General features: G+C 41.0%; 1 protein-coding gene across 12 annotated transcripts in view; it reads right to left on the bottom strand.

Annotated features, from left to right (window-relative positions):
- The window catches only part of ABLIM1 (actin binding LIM protein 1), a 298,002-nt gene that overhangs the window by 117,934 nt on the left and 161,132 nt on the right, over positions 1–18,936 (bottom strand). For all 12 annotated transcript variants that reach the window (XM_057735888.1, XM_057735892.1, XM_057735890.1 and 9 more), the window contains one exon: positions 3,890–4,073. In XM_057735888.1, coding sequence (XP_057591871.1) covers positions 3,890–4,073 — 184 coding nt within the window. The remainder of the gene's footprint in view (positions 1–3,889; positions 4,074–18,936) is intronic.

The raw sequence follows: 18,936 nt of genomic DNA, 5'->3' as shown, positions 1-18,936 counted from the left end.
AGAATGCACGGCTTCTACGGGCAACCAGATAGTAAAATGAAACCATTTACCTCCACTTATTAGTGGAAGGATGTTCCAACAAGTCACCTAGCAGAGCACACACGGTAAAATTTTCCACTTTCCAAATGGAAACACCTCCATGAAGAAATATTTTAAATGCCATGAATTCCTATTCAAGCTTAAGACCCCTCCCCCTCTCGGGTTACAGGTCAAGCATTAACTCCTTAAGTTTCCTGGACCAATGTGATAATTACGCTGAATTAGACTGTGTCCTGGATGTCTGAATGGGCAAACTGAATTATCTCACAGTGCTGGGCACCCGGTCCCTTATAAACTTGAAGAAATATGAAAATGCTATAAATATCTGTTTAAAAATTAGTAATAGCTTCTTTTCAGAAAGATAATTTCCTCTCACATTAGATATTCATCAATAACAGCACCCATTGCAAAAATATTGCCTTCTGCAGGTATGTTATCAGTTTCTTCTTCTCCCAGTTCAGCAGGTAGATAGCTTTAGAAAACAGTCATTAATTAATAGCCATATGACTGTTTCCACACCTGCTTACTTGCAATCAGCCAATTTGCCAATGATCTTCAACATGAGTTTCAACATGATTCTGTCAATCAGGAAATTTAAAGCTCATAAGCTGAACATCCCTACACATCTGAGTCCGAAGCAATTTCTTAAGAACAAATTCAAGCTTCTAGACATGTTTTATGTTCACAGCTGATTTAAGTCCCTCCTTTAAGTTGCCCTTTGGCCACCTAACAGTTGGTGATTAACAGCAATGCACACACAGGTAGTAAATCTGGACTCAACTCCACAGATGCACTTGGTGCCAGTCATTAAAGAGAGTTTTAAATTCTCACGCTGCCAAATTTTAGATGTGCTGAGTTTGAGATGGTCTCCTTCCCTCCCCTCGCCTCCCCTCCCCTCCGCTCTTCTCTCCTGGTGCCTTGTTACTTCCCATTGCTCAGATAAGGCCCAGAAAGGTTAAGCCACTTGTGTGGACTGACCAGCTAGGGAGACCACGCCACAGGCAGGTGCAGGTGGTGTCCACCAAGGCAGAACTTGCTCTGTCTTTAATAAACAAAATCACACTCAGGTGGATGCCAACAGGCCTATTCCTTCACACTCATTAACTAAAACCGAACAAGCCTCCGATCTGCTCTGCAAGGAGGCCCAATGGGGCGCAGGGTCCACAGACACAGTAAGCACAGGTTCTTTGTGACTGATCAGGGCCAGGACCAGGGAGAGGCCAGCGAGGTACCTGGGGCAAAGCGTCTAAGGGGCCCCACTGTTAGGAGCACTGCATGACCCGGGAGTAAGCACCCCTTTAACGTGTGTGCCCAGGAGCCTCCCTGGCCTCACCCTCATCAGGCCTTACAGCTGATCTAACCTTACATTTTCAGACTTGACCCCCACACAGATCCACCATGGGATGAACCAGAGTCCAGTTCTCAACACGGGGCCAAGTCTTCTGAACGCTGGGTTTTGTTATTTCATAAATGACCCCCTTCATTTCCTCGCATCCTCTGCCCACACGGGTTCACTTCCTTCTGACATTTGCATGCATGTTTGTGATAGAAAGAGAACTGGATCTAGAGCCAGCACACCTGAGTGCAAATCTTGGCCTCGCGGTGTGAAGGACTGGGAAAATCCCTTACACTCCGAGTCTCAAAGTATCACTCATGAGTAGGGATACTAATTTCTGACTGACTTCACAGAATTGCTCAGAGGGTTAAATTAATTTCTACACGAATGCAATTTGTAAACTGTAAAGGTGGCCTCCGATTCAGGGAAAACTGGCATTACTCAGCAGCAGCACTAGAGCAGCAACAGTGGGCCCCTCTCTGCGGCCTCAAACGTCTAGGGACAGGGCTATAGCTGATAGATGTCTGTCCATCGTTACCAACTTGAAGCAATCATCTCTTGGCACCAGGGTCAGGAAGGCTCTTGGAGTCTACCTGGGCCAGGGCCTTCCAACCCAGCGGAGTCACATCGTTCTTGGTAACCCTTCAGAAACTACTAAATCATCATGAGAGTTGGGGGGGGGGGGGGGTTAAAGGCTAGAAATGGGTATTTTTCAAGAAACCCTCCCTAGGGGAAGCCAGTGACCATGCACGTTTGGGGAATCACTTGTATCCAGTTCACAGCCTCTCATTTTACAGATGAGACAATTGCTGTGGGAAAGTGAGTTCACATAGGTCTCAAATCAGTCCAGGAAGCGGGACCAGAACTCAGGTCTCCCGAATGCCAGCCCAGGGCTCTTAACCAGACTGTGAGAGGTCAACCCCAAAACAGGAAAATTTGTTTTTGATTAAATACAGAAAAAGTTTCAGCTCATTAACCCAGAACCTTAAAATTATGATTTAAAAATATATAACTGAGAAACTGGCTAATAGTTATAAAAAGTTATTAAAATAATTTGATTATGAATATTTCATCTAACTCTGATTATGATTTATCCATGAGTATTATCTTGTTAATTAACTATCTAAAATCAAATTTACCCTTCCAGCATTTACATTTCTCTGGCCTAGAAACATGAAATGCTGAAAAACAAAACGAACTGACTGAACTGTCGTTTCTACAAGGGCATGGCAAAATGGAGCATGCACAAGCAACACCACTCCAGAAGGCAAGGGACTGCCCGATTCGTGTGGGTCAGTTAAATAGCCGGTCCTTTATTGGTGTCTCCTCATTATAGGAATCGAACCCACTGTAAATTCTATAACGTGTAGCACTCAAAACACAGCGGTGAACCATATTTCCCATTCACACTTCACACGGTTTCCTTCTTCTCTCTGACTGATCATTAACCATGCTACTTTGTGCAGTGAAGATTTAACCTTGGGGGATGACGGATGCCTCGAGAGGAGGGGCTGGCAACTTTTCCTGAAAGATCAGACTGTAAATATTCTTTTAGACTGTGCAGATCATAAGGCTTCCGTCACTACTCAACTCTGCCACTGTCACTTGGAAGCAGCCATAGACAGTATATAAACAGACAGGCATGGCTGTGTTCCAATAAAACTTTATTTACAAAACAGGTATTGGGTCTAATTTGGCCCAAGGGGTAGTTTGCTTTCCCTGGTTATAGAGCAAATGCAACTATTTTACACACCCACACCCACACAATGATACCTCCAAATAAGCTTCATCTGATAAGAACTGATATGTCCAAATAAGCTTCGTCTTTCCAAGTATTTATGCTATTTCTTCCCATGTCTCCATTGCTCAAAATGTCTCAAGAACTAGAGCTGCTTTCAGCTTTGGTTTCAAGGCACTTAAAATCAGCCCCATCATTTAGTGGAGGATATCACATATAAAGTTTCCTAAGCAAATTACTTTCTGACTAAGCTTAATAATACAGTAGGAAAATAAAAACATCTAAAAGTGCATCAGAAAAAATATTTTAACAAATATATGATGTCACATATGTGGAATCTAAAAAAATGATACAAATGAATGTATTTACAAAACAGAAACAGACTCACAGACAGAGAAAACAAACTTCTGGTTACCAAAGCGGAGAGGGGTGGGGAGGGATAAATTAGGAGTTTGGGATTAGCAGATACAAGCTACTATATATAAAATAAACAAGGTCCTACCGCATAGCACAGAGAACTATATTCAATATCTTGTAATAACCTATAATGGAAAAGAATCTGAAAAAGATATATATATATATATGTATATATATCTGAATAACTTCACTGTACACCTGAAACTAACACATTGTAAATCAACTATACTTCAATTTTTTAAAAATTAAAAAAAAAAGAAAAAATATCTTAAGACTCAGTACAAGTCAAGACCAAATTGCACATTCCAAGCTTTGACAGCAGAACCCAGTGCTCGTCTGCTGGCGGAAGCCACACTTACTTGCAGATCGTACAAGCAAAGCAGTTGGGATGGTAGGTCTTGCCCAGGGCGGTCACCACCTCTCCTTCCACGAACTCCCCGCAGCCGTGGCAGCGGGTTCCATACATCCTCTGGTAGTCCAGGGTGCACAGATACTCTCCGTTCTTTATGAAGAAGCCCCCTTGGGCCAGGTCGCAGCCGCACACTGTGGACAGACAAGTTCACATCTGGTCATCATCTGCTCAGCTGCTGGGTAGCAGTGCCTTCTACCACAGGCTGCTAACTTAACTCTATGATCTCAGCAGTATGGGGTTTGGGGGGGGGGGGCGGGAATGGTACAAAGAGCTATTTATTGTTGGGCTCTGAGTGCTCTCTTGCCTCCCTCCCTTTTTGTTCCCCTTCCCTTCGGGAGCTATGCAATATCTCATGCAAGTAAAATCCATTGGCTATGGCTCAAGAGCTTCTGTGATATGTCAAAGATTCAGAGATAATCCGTCTTTGATGGAAAGATATCTTTGGTCCATGCGGTCTCAAATATGAACAAAACTGTTTCTGGCAGTGCCGTTTAGGAAAGGTACCCACTGCTTGCCCACACAACTGCTTGGTTTGGACAAAAACTTATGGAGCTGAGTAATAAATTCCCGCTATACCAAAAGCAGGAGCTGAAATGTCCAGTGACTATTTTTTCACACTCTGGAAATACTTTCCCATAGTTCTAAAAAATTCAGACGTTTAATTTTCTCTTTGTGCAGTACATAGGATAAGTCCATTATTTATATATTATAGAGAGATAAAAATGAACAAGCAAAAGAGGAAGGAAAAGGGAATGTGTCCAAGATAGAAACTGTTGTTCAAGACCACGGCACATGCAAAAGAGGCTGCTTTTCTGTGTCTGGATTTTGGCATATCTTTCAAAACTATGCAGCTATGAATTGTGGAGATGGTGTAAAAAAGCACGTCCTGGGATGCCAGGCCTGCATGTTCAGACAAGACCAGAGCAGGACTCAGCAACTGGTCCAGACAAGACCAGAGCAGGACTCAGCCAACTGGTCCAAAGGCAGCCACTGCGAGTAGAGATTTTCCACTGCCAAGTGACTGGAAGCAACACCAAAGCTGGAAATCTCCATTCTTAACCTCTCTATTCCCACAGTTGTATGGCTCCTGTACAATTCAGGGCCTTGGGCAAAGACTCCAGCATTCATCTTGAATTTTTCCTGCAAGCAGTTGGAAGAGGCACTCAGCTTAGGTAGAGACGAAGTGAGTTCAGTCACTAAATTGCTTTCCTAAGGACCTACTGGAACACATGATAAGTTCCCACAACTCACGAATGCATCTAGATGAACCAGTGTTGAGTTAGCAGTCTCTACTAATCGCAAACTCCTGAAGATATTCAAGGTGACACAGAACCTACAACAAACTTTCCACTGTGGGTTCATCTGTCTTTGTTTAGATCAACACTCCACAGCTATGACCTCCTTCTTTGCAATTTATAATCAAGTAACCCAAGATGATGGCCTGAGTCCATCATGTCTGAAAATGACCACCATATAAACCCTACTGTGATCACGTTACCTAGAAACCAGCTCGTTCACCACCTGCCGCCTCCCTAACCTGCCAGTCCCCCACTGTTCCGACACCTGCCTTTTCCTTACCAAATGGGTCCTGTGGGTGGAGGGAACTCAAGTATGGACTAACCTCTCTCTTCCTGCAAATTCCTTCAACAACAATAAACACAATTCTGATGGTCACAGGACACCTTAGAGACTTTTAAAAATATTTTTCTATGTATTTTTTTTATTTTCCCAGAAGATGACAAAGCACATTACGGGTAAGAGTCCTCAGCTTCACTTCTTTTGAGTCATCTTTAGGAACCTCCAGCCATGGTATCTGATATAAGACTGGGAACCAATTTTTGAATTATTATAAATTGAATTCAGCCTTGAACTCGGCAGATTCCCACTGATTTCACTCCTCAGTGGCATCAAGCAGTTCCAAGGACCCAGCTGCTCTTCTAATTTGGGTATTTCTCAAAACCATAAGAGGTGACAAAATAAGGCATTTGGGCTGCTAGTAATTCCCTTTAGTCTCTCTTCCAATCACCTAAGGTAGATAGAGTATAAAAATTCATGGATCCTTTATAAAAAGATTTGGTGGCAACAGGGTAATCTTTACACTAATACAGATTGTTGAAACAGCTTCAAAGCTAATTCTAAACGTTTTAAAAATCCCTGTGTTCACTGCTTCCTTAGGGTATCTCTGCAGCCTCTCCAGTTCACATGGTTTTGTGAAATTGACACATGCTTTCCTTTAATAATAAGTCTTAGTTTACATGAACCTAATATAGCCTTGAAAATGACTTTGTAATTACTGTTGAGAGATGCCAAACTACGATCTGACTGTGCCCCTTTGCAATTTGATTTGGCTTAGTCCTTAAATTCAAAGCGGTGGCCCGAATTGGCTTACCAAACTGTACCATTGTCTCTGGTGGTTTATACACAAGGAAACCAACATTTGAAAACAGACCCACAAAACAAACATATGGACATCAAGGGGGGAGAGCGGGGGGCGGGGTGGGGGGGATGAATTGGGAGATTGGGATTGCCATATATACCTTACTGATAAGAAAAAAATATCAAATTGTATATTTTAAATATATGCAGTTTATTGTATGTCAATTACATCGCAATAAAAGTTCTTAAAAAAAAAGAAAACAGACTCAGAGGCAGGGGTCATGAAAGACGTATGCAGCAAGCAGTGAGAAGGAACATCTGTAGTGCTCAGACCTAAGAGTACTTAACATTATCACATTTCCTAAGAATGGACTAGTTGGGACATAATCTCAGACTCCTTCCTCTCCAGGCTTTCCTCGCCTGTTCCTCCTCCTCTGGCCACAACTTCTCAGTCTCCTTGGCCAGACACTTAAATGCAGGTAACTCCCATGGATGTCACCTCCTTCTTTGGGAATATAAGGCATCCCTGGGAAAAGGTCTCACCCACGCTCAGAACTTCAACTATGACTTTAAGTGAAGGATTCGCAAATCAGTGTCTATCTATGACATCTTCCCCAAGCTGGACACAGATAGCCCTTCTATCTCGAACACAGCATGGTCAAAACAAACCCGACCCTCTCAGGTCCTCTGCCATCTCTTCTAAAACCTCCTGCTGTTCTCTATGCATTCTCCCACTCTTATACCAAAATTTTCAACTGGCCACTAAATCCAATCCATTTTCCCAAGAAAACATTTCTTTGATCCATTTCCTTCCTCTGCCTTCTTGCCATCTCTACTCCAATCCTGGCCGTCAGCATCACTCTCCTGTATTAAAACAAATGCCTTAGAGGGCCAGGACAGGGAGGGTGGGAGGGAGTCGCGGGAGGGAGGGGATATGGGGATATATGTATAAATACAGCTGATTCACTTTGGTGTACCTCAAAAGCTGGTGCAAGAGTGTAAAGCAATTATATTCCAATAAAGAGCTTAAGAAAAAAAAAGAAAAGAGTGTAAAGCAATTATATTCCAATAAAGAGCTTTAAAAAAAGTTTTATTATAACAGTGTTTGTACTGGCAAAAGACAAACAAACAAAAACCTGGGAGGAACTCAAATTTCCATCAGTAGAGCAATAGTTGGATAAATTAAGGTATATCCAGTATATGGAGTTTGTATAGAAAGAATGAATTAGATCATGATCTGTAACCTAGAGGACTGTCCATAATGTACTGTTAAAAGAGAAAATTTTACAAAGCATTTTAATAACCCCCTTTAAAAACAGAGTCTTCTTATGTTTCCATGAGCAAGAAAAAGTGAATTAACACACACGCAGGGCTATTCAATGCGTTATCTCAGCAGGATGAAGAATTATTGCCTTTTCTTCACATGCCTATGTGTCAGCTCACTTTTTAAATTTATTTAAGTTTGCTAAGACACACATAACATAAAATGGACCATCTTAACCATTTTTAAGTGTACAGTTTGGTGACATTTAGCACCTGGTTGTGCGGCCATCACCACAGGGTACCTTTCATCTTGCAAAACTGAAACTCTGGACCCATAAAACAATAACTCTCCCTTCTCCCTCCCTACCCCCAGCCCCTGGCAAACCACTTACACTTTCCGTCTCTAAGAATTTGACTATTCTTGGTGCCTATACAAGCAGAAGCTCACTTTAACAATAAGATGTTATGAAAAATTATCCAAAACTTGTAAACAAGGTGAAGGAGAGAAGCATGTTCCTGTGGTGTCATACAGGAGTATATTAACAGCTCACACAGAATTATTTCATGACCTGGCGCACTGGATCTGTGTTTGGCAAGCTCTTTATTACTAATTAAAAGCCTGGGCTTTGAAAGTTAACCGTAACTTGTAGATCCTTGTCCAGTAGATGTGCAGATGATGTCTGTGCAGATTTACTGTCCTGTTAGACTGCTATCAGTTTTATATTTAACCTTGGCATCTTATCCCAACATCCTTTCTTAAATGCCTTTAAACCTATTCCTCTGGTTCTCCTTTGAACCAACTTTATATCCTGCCAGTTCCCTCATTAATGAGTTGACTAAATCTCTGGTACTTGTTCATTCTATATTTGTATGATTACACTTTGACAAAGCGGTTACTCTTTCCAACCAAAAATATCTAAAGATGAACATTTTAAAAATTAAAAAAAACTTTTGGTCTGTTTTATGTTAATAGCTTAGCAAGTACTCTTAATAAAGTTAAACTTTTCCATCTAAATGATCACACAATGCCAATTAGTAAGGTCGAACTTCAGTAGGCTATATTTAGGTTTTTAACTTTGGATGCTCCATTTGTCTTTGCTTTAGTTGAAAGTTAGCATATGTCCGGGGAAAAGCATAAAATAATAGAGCTGCCAGTGAAAGAGATTAATTGCTTTCTTCTCAATGATCAATTATTCAAAACATGTCCCACTCAAGGCCTCCCTGAATCTTGTCTGCTTTGCTATCCCTAAAGCATGGCCACAAACAGCCAGGTCTTGTAGATGTTACACCCTTGAGTTCATTCTCTGCAAACCAATGAATACCATTAATCAGGGAAGTAGGAAAATGTGCATCAAAGCAATTTTATATAAAAGTTGTGACATTAGTAACAGCACATTTTAAAGTTTTACATCCTTTAAAAAAAAGTTAACAGGAGCTGCCTGTGTTGTAAAAATACCACAGAACAGGAGGGGAACAAAGCTTGGAGGTGTCAAATAAGGGTGAAAACAGCATAGTATTTTAGTCTCACGAACAGGGTTGTAGTAGCAACTATTTCTTCAACTTTCTAAAAACAGCAGTTACATTTACGTCGCAACAAATTCATTTCAGAGACATTCCATCTGTCAAGCAGTTCATATTGCCAGAAATTTAGGAGACTAGGTAATACTTAAAACTCTGCCCAAAGGTTGCTTGGAGGTAAAATGCGAGAGACACGTTCTTCATCTAGATCAGGAGACTGAACATCTCTGCTGGTCTCATTGGTGCTTTAGTCAATTCATCCCAGCAAGAGAGAGAGGGATGTCAAGCAAACGCGATCAACATTTTCAATGCAGTTTTGAGGAACATAAGAATTCTAATGGGGGGCCCAGAGCCTTAGGTAGGTTCTTTCTTCTCTTTTCTAGGGCAGGTGCTGGTTTTGTGGTCTGGCACTCTGCCAGCTGGTCAGCCCATCGAGGGGCATGAAGTGCCCTTCTGAACTTGCTCCAGGGAAGTGGAGGCCCTACATGGCAAGATCTGGGTTACACCCGCTCATTTCTGGCAATAAGGGGCATGTGCTTGCCTGCCTGCCTGCCTGCCTTCCTTCCTTCACTCCCTTCTTTCTTCTTCCTTCCTCCCTTCCTCCCTTCCCTCCTTTTTTTCTTCTTTTTTACATTATTTTTATTTTCTCTCCCAGTTTTATTGAGATATAATTGACACATGGCACTGTACAAGTTTAAGGTGTACAGCACAGTGGTTTGACTTACATACATCATGAAGTGATGACCGCAGTAAGTTCAGTGGACATCCATTATCTCATATAGATACAGAAGTAGAGAAATAGAAAAAATTTTTTTTCTTGTGATGAGAACTCAGGATTTACTCTTTCGACAACTTTCATGTACAACACACATCAGTGTTAATTATATTTATCATGTTGTGCATTACATCACTAGTACTTACTTATAACTGAGAGTTTATACCTTTTGACTGCCTTCATCCAATTCATCCTCCCCCCATCCCTCACCCTTACCTCTGGTGACCAAAAGTCTGTTCTCTTTTCCTATGAATGTTTGTCTGTTTTCCAAGTACAGTTGACGTACAACACTATGCTAGGTCTTGTTACTCAACGTAGTGAGTATTTCTATACATTCGATATTTCTATACATTTCAAAATGATGACCATAATAAGTCTAGTTACAATCCGTCACCACACAAAAATATTACATAATTATTGACTGAATTCCCCACAATGTACATTTCATACCAGTGGTTCATTCATTTTGCAGCTGGAAGTTTGTGCCTCTTAATCTCCTTCATCTATTTATCTTCTCCCCCTTCAACCCTCCCCCACAGCACCCACTATTTGTTCTCTGTATCTATGACTGTTTCTGTTGTGTTATTTGCTATTTGTTCATTTGTTTTGTTTTTAGATTCCACATAAAAGTGAAAGCATACAATATTTGTCTTTGTCTGATTTATCTCACTTGGCACCATACCCACGAGGCCCATCCATGTTGTTGAAAATGGCGAGTTCATTCTTTTTTTATGGCTGAGTAATATGCCAGTGTGTGTGTGTGTGTGTGTGTGTGTGTGTGTATGTATACACACCACATCTTCATCTGCTCGTTTATTGATGGGCATTTAGGTTGCTTCTATACTTTGGCTACTGAAAATAATGCTGCAATGAGCTTAGGGGTGCATGTATCTTTTCCTTCTTTTTTTAACTTGAAATATAGTTGATTTACAATGTTGTGTTAATCACTGCTGTACAGCAAAATGATTCCGCTGTGGGTGTATGTATCTTTTTTAATTAGTGTTTTTGTTTCTTTTAGACAAATACGCAGGAGTGGGATTGTTGGATCATATGGTAGATCTATTCTTAATTTTTTGAGGAACGTCCATACTATTTTCCATAGTTGCCACACCAATTTACATTCCCATCAACAGCGCACGAGGGTTTCCTTTTCGCCACATCCTAAAAGGGCTATGTGCTCTAGAAGTTCTACTTTACAGATGAAAGCCCTGTTCTACCCTGCCTGGGCCAGCACTGTCTCTGCCTCCTCCTAGGCTGCCACGCGCAGGAGCTGGGGGTGGGACAGACGCAGGCTACGGGACTCTCAGTGGATCCGCACAGTGAATATCACGTGCTTCCCATCCTCTCCCTCCACCCGCTACCCTAACTAAATTTTAAAAGAATTTTATTTCATCCAAGATGTTATTCTATTCATTTCCTCAAACACTTTCTTCAAAGAAAATACAAAGGTAGACTTTGACTTAGCATCTTCCCAAACCACCCCCAATTCTACTACAGTGTGGGCTCTCACTGAATCAGAGTTTGCTCTGAGACCCAGAGCAGTGTGTTTGAAAATGCCACACACTGTAGCTCCAAAGCACTACATGCTGTAGCCCAGAGCTCAAAATAGCTGAACAGAGACTCATAAACAACAACAGAGGGGGCAGCTTTCACCGAAAATAACTATTAGCTAATGCATCACCCTGGAAGCAAACACTAAGCCTCAAAAACATACTTAAATAGCTTTTCACATTAACTTCTAAATGCTCCTCAAAATCGATGATTACCGCTGGGAAAGAAGACAGAAGTCCAACCAGATGGCAAAATGAGACACCAAAGCCAGGCATTTGAGGCGTTGTATTAATTCAGAGTTTGAATTTACAACAGTAAGGAAAGAGACTTGGTTGAAAAGGAATCATGTAGGAACTTCTCATATTAATAAAATCTTCAGTTATGTAGTACATTTGTTTTTAATGCTTGTTGTTGAAATTCATGTACAAATGACATTAATTATAACCAAGTCAAATAACAAAGATACCACCCGGAATAATCTCTCTCACTCGATGTACTGTTTTGTTTGATTTTGACCCATAACACAAAACAAGTATTAAGGTCTTCTGTGATAGCATAGATTACTTAATAATCAGAAAATATCACACATAAATGCTGAAAACATGCACAAGGAAGAAATGACAGGCTGGCCAGACTTAATAGGACCTTGCTTATTCCAGGTAAGCCTACCTCAAACTAGGCCACCCATTGGAATTTTGGGCCCATAGGTAAGTTTTAAGATCTATATTCTCTCCTCTCCATTTCCCCGTTTCAGTCCCCAGAAAGAGCTCGGTCATGTATCTTTGCCTTATATGAACTCTCAGACACCAAGGACACAGCCTCCATGAGAGTTATATGTGTGTCTATAAGCTGACCCTGTAGAAAACAGATAAAGGCACAGATGCATCACCATTTTTACCAGCAACCACAAAAAGCAGTTGGGATGGGGTCTATTAACCCTCTTAATGGGCTCTTTTTCTCTGATTTCTCCCACCCAATCTGCCCTGCACCCCTCCTTCAAATTAGTATGGTAAAAGACCTTCTGCTTCACTCTGCAAACACTCTGACCTTGCATCCAAGGCTGTGGCATCTACCAAACATTCATCTGACTCTTCCTGACCATCAGGGCTTAATTCCAGTCACACGGACCCTCCCATCCCTCTGCCGGACAGATACCTCCTGCCAACGCCCATGCCAACCCCAACCAGCCTCCCAGGCCCCACTCAGGTTTGACCTTGTGATGATGCTGATGGCTTCTTCAAGTCCCCTCTGGCTCTGCTTCCTCGAGGCTCAGAGCAATTATTAACATATGACTCAGTATATATTATCTTGTACCTTATTTTGCAATTGTGGTTTTCTCCTCATCTCAACTGCATGCTTTCTGAAGGCAAAAACCACTACTTATGCTGTTTTATATCTTCCATGATACTCAGAGAGATGGAAACTTCTTGTCCCTTTCCTCCTATTTCATATTGCTATAAACCAGGCTGGTGTCTGGAAAGTGCGGGCGGAACCAAGTTGCTTTGGTACAGTGTAAAGAAAGAGCCAGTAATCCTGTGTTTGCTTCTGAAAGTATATCACTGGCATCAAGATAGTGGTGCCAAGGTAGTAACTCTACCCTCTCTCAACTTCTTGAGTCTCTTAAGACTCTGAAGTTCCTTCACAACAGAAATTGACCGCAATTCAACAACTCAAGAGACAATTTCAATTCACATGTGCTATGTGTAGGGTCAGACTATGCTCTGCTTTGTGCTCACAACACCAAGAAGGTCCTGATTACAGAGAATAAGACTGCACCTTGTTAAGTGCTCCATGATTTAAGGTGCATGAGAAGAAACTAGAATGGGATCATGGGGTAGCAACAGAAGTAATTAACGGGCTGGGAGAAAACATTTAAGGAAAAAAAAAAGTAGATGGAACTGGATTTAGACCAAAGAAAAGAGGTTGGGGTAATAATGGGCTTTAAGTGTATGGTGGGTTATTTTAAGGAAATCAATAATCAGCTCTTTTCCATCTAAAGGACAAACCAGGGACACATTCGCTTTACATGTACAAAGAGATGTAAGTTAGATAAGCTTATAGCTATAACCAGAGAGGTGATTACAAATGAAAATAGGCTCGTGAAAGAGGCTATACTATATCTATGGTTAGAAATACTTATGATAGAATAAATGGCCTTTCCATTCAGGATAGAAGAGCACTTATCCTGTGGGTATGGACAATGTGATGATGTTACTTTCTTGACCCATATCTCTAGATCAAATCGCAGAGATTACATTGCAATGAAAAGAGCATCAAATTAATCATTTTATCACCACCTGAAGTTCCACTTTGGAAATGAGACAGAAACATAAAGAGTTAGTTCTAATAGCATATACATTAGATAATACAATTTTACTTAAGAAAAACTAAACACAGAAAACTCTTAATCTGTATATTCAACCCACCCACCTCTCAATTTTCATCCATTTTACTCCATAAAATCCTTGCATTTTATAAATACACATATTCTACATGGAATGATACTGGTCTGGTAAATATCTTATAAACCCTAAGCTGGTAAAAATGGAAAGTGCTATTGGAGATGGGATGCTTTTCCCAAGCCCTTTCACAGACCTCAATCTTTAAAGACTAATTCTTGAAACATATATTGCGATTCATTGACATAAGTAGAAGTTGTAACCTGAATTTTCTAATAGTTTTAGATAAACACTTTAAAAATAATTTTGATATTCATAGGCTATCTTGATGGATTGGATGTTATAGAGGCCAATGGATTTTTAAAAGATATCAAAAGGTAGCATTTCCCACACCCTCTAACACACAGTTAAGACTCACATGGCGAAGTGGCAACAGTCTCTATTAAAACATAATTCTGTATGAGGATTTCTGCCAATGCTATCTTGAGAGATGAGCTCACACGATCTGATTTTTAAAAATTTCTACAGACATCCAATGTTCAGAAGTCTTTTTTAAAACTATGTGGCTATAAATAGCATATAACACTAGTTCCATTTTTGAAATGGAACAAAGTTACTCTAATTAATGTTTAAAATGCCGTCTTTCAAACTACAATAGGAACGTTATGGTTCCATTCATTTCTGGCAGGAAGCTTGCTTGCTCAAATGAAGGCCAGTGTCAACTCCAGCCACACCCGTCTCCACCACCTTGAGCAAGGCAGCTGCTACCCCTGACCACAACTAGCATGCTCCCCCTTTCCAGTCTTGGGAAGATTATTACATTTTCTGGAGCATCCGTGCTTTATCATATCTTGTCACCTTGGCAACACCCCTGGACCACTCAGCTCTAGGTGGTCTCTGCAGCCTCAGACTTGCTGCACCTGAGCTTTGGACCACTCACCTGCACCTATTCTGCTACCAGCCATGGTTCCTCTAGTAAGCACACTGCTTGCCACCAGATCACATGCTCTTCAGCATGTTACATATACTTTTCAAGCCTCCATAGCCTAGCACGGTGAATGGAGAGATGATAGATGCTCTATAAACATTTCACATGGTAAACTGATTGATTGATTGATTTTTTATTGGCTTCATTGGGTCTTCGTTGCTGCGCACGGGCTTTCTGTAGTTGCGGAGAGCGAGGGCTATTCTTCATTGTAGTGTATGGGCTTCTAACTGTGGTGGCTTCTCTTGTTGAGGAACACTGGCTCTAGGCGCCTGGGCTCAGTAGTTGTGGCTCGCGGGCTTTGTTGCTCCGTGGCATGTAGGATCCTCCCAGACCAGGGCTCGAACCCGTGTCTCCTGCATTGGCAGGTGAATTCCTAACCACTGTGCTGCCAGGGAAGCCCCTCACATGGTAAACTTTTGAAGGTCATCAAGCGTCAATACTTCCAGGTTGATTTATGCAAAATTTAAGTGACTTTTAGTAAGAAGGGAATGCAAATCTGCTCTTTGGAATAATGAAGTCCATTTAGTTGACTTTTATTACAAGGAGAAATTAAGTGGCGATTGTATTTTCATCCTTTACATGGCAGCTCAAACCTCTCTTCCCGGAGTGGTGGGGGTGGCTTAGGAAAACCTTTCCTGACCACCTACCCATCCCCCCACCACAAACACACCAAGATTTTCCTGTTACAAGCTCACATTTTTGCTCGGGAAGATCTTTTTATTTTCTCTTTGTTGCACCAATGACAGCTGGTAAGTCATAGTTTTATGATTATTTCAATGTCTGATTAATATCCTTAGTCCATTCAGGCTGCTATAACAAAATACCACAGACTGCATGGTTAATAAACAATAGAAATTTATTTTTCACAGTTCTGGAGACTGTGAAGTCCAAGATCAAGCTGCCAGCTGATTCAGTGTCTGGTGAGAGCCTGCTTCTTTGTTCAGAGAGCTGTTTTCTCAATGGGTTCTCATGTGGCAGAAGGGATGAGGGAACTCTTTGGGGTCTCTTTTATAAGGGCACTAATCCCATTCATGAGGGCTCACCCTTATGCCCTAATCACCTCCCAGAGGCCACACTTCCTAACACCACTGGGGATTGGGTTTCAACATATGAGTTTGGGAGGAACACAAACATTCAGTCTATGGAATATACCTATGAAGGCAGAAATCATGTCTAACTTATATGTATAACCTGACTGTGTATGACTTATCCTTGAGTGCCTTGGCACTTGAAAAAAAAATTTGTTGAATAAACAAATGTTACCTTTTATCCTCACAATTTATAGTACACCCTATAGGTTAGCCAGGGTTTTCATCACTGATAGTCATTTGACTTCAGTCTTCAGCTCTGAACTCATGGGTGCAGATATACTGCATAACAGGGAGTTCTATACCCTTGCTTCTTTTGCTCCATACAGAATTTCATAGGACATAGCTCAATACCATGACTTTTTCCATCTCCATGTTACTAGTCAGGGATGTTTAGAGCATAAATTTTTATATTTACTTTTTAGCTCAACATTTTCTGACTTCTATATTTAATGATGCTGTTCTAAAGAAAAGCCCAATTCCTGTGAATTTTATAGGTCATGAAGGGCCACGACCAGAGAATCCTTATCTGGATGGTTCTAAACAGACTACTTCTATACTCTCCCCTCTGCCAACACTCCACTACCAATTCAAAGCCCATGTCCAACAAAGCAGTGGTCCTCAGATTTGGTGAGCTGGTTGGAAACGCTAGACCCTAACCACTGAGATGCTGATTAGGGAGACCAGGGTGAGACCAGAAATCTGAATCATTAACCAGCATCAGGGTTACTCTGCGGTAGGTGCTTCTTGCATCACACTTTATCAACTCTGCCCTAAGTGGTTTTATAAGTTTAACGCCAGTTAGCTTTCACACCATATACATATCTCCTGATATATCACATCTATTGAGCTTCTCCCACTTCTCACTAAATGTTTAATGAATAAAGAGAAACTCAGAGTTTCAGAAGCTTCCAGGTACACAGAAAGGCAATCACTGGCTCTTATGTCCACTGTAAACACTCCTTCCTGGAGGGGAAGTAGGACCCACTCAGTGGCCTTGCACAGGCTTCTCGAGGCAGACAATGGGACACTGGGGGGACCTAGAGGGAAAGGCTAAGGAAAAATTTGTTTGAATCACAGAAGGACACTTGAAGTTACCCCACAAATGCCACTTCAATCATGCAGAAAGGTGACTCAAGTCTCCCTGCTTGGGTTTAATGTGGATAAGAAGGTTTTAGGGTGCTTATCCCATTTGTGAATTGGTTGATCTTATCAACCGAGGAAGAATTCCAAAAGGAATACTACTTTTGCCCTCTAGCTGTCACTCAGTAGATAATACCTCTTTAGACACTATCAAATCCCTTCTCAGATTAAAAACAAACAAACAAAAAAAAATGACCAAGGTAGAGTCAAATTCTTACAGGACAATTTTCAAATTGTAACCAAAATTAGCTAATTCAATCTAATTGGTTGCAGACAAATCTCACCATAGCAGTTTAAAAGTTGGACTACATTTACATAAGTGCATTTTTTCTTCTTTTCAGTAGATGTCATGATTGTAATATGGTATAACATTTGAGTGCCAAGACTACACTAAAAACAGCCTCATCACTTCAGGTGCAAATCCAAGTCTACTATCAGAATCAGTGCTTCCCAAACTTTCCCAATTTCACTCATGTACCACCTTCACTATTTTTTTTTTTTTTGCCATAGTTTTTGATCTATCTATTCTGTTTCATTAATGCCTTTTAAAAAAATTAGCTCACTTTTATTAAGTACAATTATTTTATAAGGCAAACATATACCATGATCGTAAATCACAACTTCCAGGGCCACTTCGCCTCTATATAAAATATCTGTGGAAATAAATAATTAAATAATGTAATTCAATTTGAGCTTTGATATCATTGCCTGATCAAGGTCCTGGGCCTGACAGCTGTTCTCTCTTTGTTATAAACATCTTCAGCCTCATGAACTTAGAAGGGTTGAAAAAAGGATTGAAGACAGAATATTTTTTCACTGTGTGAGAAATGCTGTGTCTGGGAACCACAAAAATAGTTTTCTCCTTCCTACACTTAGAAAGGCACTGATTAAAATCAAGCCTGGGTGGCCTGGATTTAATAATTCATAATAATAATCTGTAATTAGTATTGATCAATGATAAACATTTCACTCATTCATTCAACCATTATTATTGAGTGCCTGATGTAAACTAGGTTTTTTTCTAAGGGTTGCTATACAAATCCTGTTGGTGCCTACATTTTAGCAGGGGGAAAAAGGCAACAAACAAACCATACGTAACTTAAATCGTATATAAATATATATATATAGACACACACAGATACACATATACACATATCAGATGGTGTCAAGGATGATCTCATTGATAAGAGACATTTGAGAAGAGACCCAAAGGAAGTAACAGAGGGCACCAGGCACATACTGGGATAAAAAGCTTGCCAAGCAATAAGAACAGTAAGTGCAAAGGTCCTGAGGCTGTTCAACGCTTGGTTTGTTTAAGAACGATCAAGCAGGCCAGTGTAGCTCAGCAGAGTGAGCCAGAGAGAAAGTGGTGGGAGATGAGGACAGGCAGGAACCATGGGGAGGGGCCTTGAAGGTCAAATTAAGGTCTTTGGATTTCATTCTGAGAGATGAGGGAATTCTTTGAAAAGGTGACAGAATCTGGCTTTATTTTTAAGAATCACGTTGGCTACTGCATTAGGAATAATCTGGGGAAGGGCGTCAAGGGCAGATGCAGGGAGAGCCAATACCACTGTTAATCCAGGCAAGACACGATGGCGGCTTGCAGCAGGACAATTATCTCTGGGACAGTGTAAATGGTCAGATTTTTGTTTACACTGTGAAGATAGGGCCAAAGGGATTTGTTGGTGGAATACTTGTGTCATGTGAAAGAAAAAGAGGAGTCAAAATGATTCCAACATTTTTAGCCTGAGCAACTGGGAGGAAGGTCTTGATGACTGCTGAAATGAAAAGACTGGAGAGGAAGGTTAGGGGTGGGGATGGTGCTGGTAAGTAGGAGTTCGGTTTGAGAGGCCAACCAGAGATGCCGAGAAGGCCTCTGAAGACACCAGTCTG

The sequence above is a fragment of the Hippopotamus amphibius genome, chromosome 5, assembly GCF_030028045.1.
Source record: "Hippopotamus amphibius kiboko isolate mHipAmp2 chromosome 5, mHipAmp2.hap2, whole genome shotgun sequence".
Taxonomy (NCBI): Eukaryota; Metazoa; Chordata; class Mammalia; order Artiodactyla; family Hippopotamidae; genus Hippopotamus; species Hippopotamus amphibius.
This window is presented reverse-complemented; position numbering and strand designations above follow the sequence as displayed.